This window comes from Anoplophora glabripennis, unplaced genomic scaffold, assembly GCF_000390285.2.
Source record: "Anoplophora glabripennis isolate ALB-LARVAE unplaced genomic scaffold, Agla_2.0 scaffold1138, whole genome shotgun sequence".
NCBI classification, from domain to species: Eukaryota; Metazoa; Arthropoda; class Insecta; order Coleoptera; family Cerambycidae; genus Anoplophora; species Anoplophora glabripennis.
Window position 1 is genome coordinate 71,142 of NW_019417252.1, and position 3,441 is coordinate 74,582.

The 3,441-nt window shown below is 43.0% G+C and overlaps 1 protein-coding gene across 1 annotated transcript; it reads right to left on the reverse strand.

Moving 5' to 3' along the window:
- Positions 1-581: 581 nt before the first annotated feature.
- LOC111692223 (putative nuclease HARBI1) lies at positions 582-1,342 on the reverse strand. Its single transcript, XM_023456087.1, has 3 exons — positions 1,325-1,342; positions 1,030-1,171; positions 582-970 (listed from the first exon to the last, which is right to left on the reverse strand). The coding sequence occupies exons 1-3, from the start codon at positions 1,340-1,342 to the stop codon at positions 582-584; spliced, it is 549 nt and encodes a 182-aa protein (XP_023311855.1).
- Positions 1,343-3,441: the final 2,099 nt, after the last annotated feature.

Consider the following 3,441-nt stretch of genomic DNA (forward strand, 5'->3'; position numbering starts at 1 on the left):
GGTGGTGATATTACTACATTAAAACGCCATGGTGGCTGGAAATCCAATTCAGTGGCAGAAGGCTACATTGAAAATTCGGTTCAGAATAAAATCAGCATTTCCAATACAATATTGAACTCTATTGAGACTAGCAATAATGAAATAAATGTAAATATTCCTTCCACTTCCAGATCAGTGGGACCTGGAATAAACTTTTCAAACTGCACAATAAATAATCTTAATATTTTTAAGAAATCGGATTAATTACAATTATTATATGTTGAATATAAATACAAATAAAATGTTTATAGTTTTCTTGTATCTATGGCAATACCAATACCCGAGGTATTAATTACAATTTTGTAGATTTTTTTTATAGAAATACGAATAATTACTGTTACCTATTGTGTTCAATAAAAATATAAAATTTATGGTTTTTGATTATTTATCGGGTGTAGAAAAAATAGCGTATGCAACTCTCATGTAATGGTTATTAATACACTCGCATAAACCATACGAAACTCGCCTTCGGCTCGTTTCGTATCCCGGTTAATGCTCGTGTATTAATAACCATCATTACATGATCGTTGCATAATATACTATTATATGTTTGAGAAGTGATTGACTAACATATGCTGAATATAAATGATAGGCACATTATCATCCTGAGCTATATTCGGAATATCTGCAATTTCAATCAAATAATTTAATTCTTCAGCATCTATATCATCTGTAACAGGTGGTTCTGGCTCATTCATTTCCCGAGCTAAATTATGCAAAACAGTTGTGGCTATGATGACAGTCTTCACAGTTTCTAGTTTTAGGCGAATGCCATAAGCGATGACAGGAAATCGTCGTTTCCAAACGCCTATCAACCTCTCTATAATATTCCGTGTTCTAATATGAGCCTCATTATACAACTGTTGCCCTTGTGTTACAGGATTGGCTAATGGTGTTAAAAAATAATTTGTCAAGGGATATCCACTGTCACCTAATAAACAGATAAACATTATTATTTCATATCAGTATCTCATAACAGGCTATATCTACCTAACAAAATGCAGTTCGGAAAATGATGTCCTTCAAACTGTGCCCTAATATTACTATTACCAAAAATAGTTGCGTCATGAGTAGATCCGGGCCACCTCGCTATAACATTTAGAAATTTACATTCAGTGAAAAGTACGATTTTCTATTTCTGTACACCTCTGCATCATCACCACCTGTAAATATTAATTAGCAAGCATTAGTATTAGTAACAATTTAATATTACAGAAATCTGTTCAAACCATTTGATGTGTTTTATCGTAAGATAAAAAGTATATTAAGCTTATTCGATCCGTACTCGGAGGTACGGAGACATCGCCGTGGTGACCTGTTATCAGCCCCCTCAGCTCCCGCTCACCGATCACGATTTACGCGCAGTCCTGGAGATGTGGCCCCAAACCGTAGCTATAGGGAACTTTAACGCAAAATCACCCGAATAGCACAACACAACCACCACCACGCGGGGCAGGGTGCTTCTGCAATTCTTGCAGAACCACGAAGACGTTGCAGCGTATGGACACGATGGACCGACGTACTACGGTGCAGTTGGAAGACCAGACGTGTTGGATATCGCTTTGCTCAGGGCAATACCGATGGCTGCCGACGTGGCGACGCACTACGAGGGGGCGACGAACCATGCTCTTATTCTCCTAACTCTAGAAGACGAGGAGACCGTTGACAAGCGGCGGATCGACTGGGGCCTATTTCGCGCAGAAATGCAACCAATATGCGCACCCATTCCGGTCGTCCGCGAAGCGGCGGACTTCGAGGCTGCCCTCGCGAGCCTTGAGACGGATATCCACACCGCCTTGGAAGCCAGCACCACGGAGACGACGGATAGAAGGATAGCGAATTATACAGGTGAGTTACCTCTTATGTTGCAGGACCTAATCAGGGAAAGACGTGCGGCGAAAAGAAGAGCCACGAGGACAGCACATCCCCGGGATAAGCAGACGTTAAACCAGCTGAACCCGAGGGTAAAAGCGGCCCTAGAGGAGCACTACCAGGACACGTGGCAATGACATCTGGAGTCACTGAACCCCGAAGACCGCAGCCTGTGGACAATGCAACGGGCGTTGAGGACCATCCGGAAGCCTATGCCTCCGATTCACGGAGAGAATGGGATCGTCTACACTAGGTATGAAAAGGCCAAGGCATTCGCCGACAGCCTTGAATTACAGTGTAGGGAAAACCTTCTCGACGACGAAGACGAGGACCACGCCGACGAGGTGGAACGACGCGTACGGCGCTACAGACGCCAACCCGACAGGGACGACATTAGGCCGGCGACACCCGAGGAGGTGAGGGATATCCTGCGGCGCCTTAACCCTCGCAAGGCACCCGGATGTGACCAGATCGGAAACCGTATACTCAGAAAGCTCCCCCACAAGGGAGTGATGGCGCTGCTCAACATCGTCAACGCCATCATGAGACTGCGAAGATTCCCCGCCATGTGGAAGAAAGCTGACGTCATCTTCTTCCCGAAACCAGGTAAGAATCTGCCCACAGACGCAGGCGGCCTAGACATCAATTCCTGGACGCAGGGTGAGTCGAAATTTTTCTGTCTGTTTCAGGACCGCCAGGATCAAGAGACGAAAATGACGACACACACACACATTCCCCCCTACTTTCCTTATCCCACTCTCCCCTCCCGCGCTAGCCTAAGGGCCACCTTAGCAAAGCGCTTCCTAAGCTGCATAGCTGCACGATCTCACCCAAAACCACCACCCACTTAGATTAAAGGGGGACATTCTTTGCTGGTATTTTTGACTCCACCACTTTCACCCCCAAGCAAGGGTAAGCATCACCCCATAATATTTAAATGGCATTGGGGGTTGAGTAATATTTCTTTCTAAAGCTCTTACAATTCTCTATACAACAGATTTTAAATTTTATAATTCCGCCCAATACTTTGAAAAAAATTTATATTTTAAAATTTAAATTATGTTTAATTGCTTACTTACTACTTAGTTGATTAAATGTTCAAACTGATGACCACCCGCTTCCATACAAGAATAAAGATTTTGTTCGAAACGTTTGCGCACATTCTGAAGTATTTCCGGAGTGATTCGACGACATTAGTCGACGATTCTTTGACGCAATTCTTCCAGCAACGCTGGCTGTGTTTTATAGATTTTACTTTTTAGGTATCCCCACAAAAAGAAATCAAGGGGCGATAAATCCGGTAATCGTGGAGATCATTCAATGCTGCCTCTTCTCCCAATCCAATTCCNCGGAGATTTGTTTGGGATGAAAATTGCCAACAATCTTTTGATCGGGTAAAAACTCTTATCTCTAAACCTCTTTCGCTACATAGACCGAATTTTGAAAAACAATTTATCTTACAAACCGATGCATCTGAAATAGGTCTTGGTGCTGTACTGTACCAAGTAGATGAACAAAACAACCCACTTA

Excerpts from the sequence above, each read along its gene's own strand:
- LOC111692223 (XM_023456087.1), bottom strand. Across the intron at positions 971-1,029 it reads TCCGAACTGCATTTTGTTAG|GTGACAGTGGATATCCCTTG; the intron begins GTAGATATAGCC and ends TCTGTTTATTAG.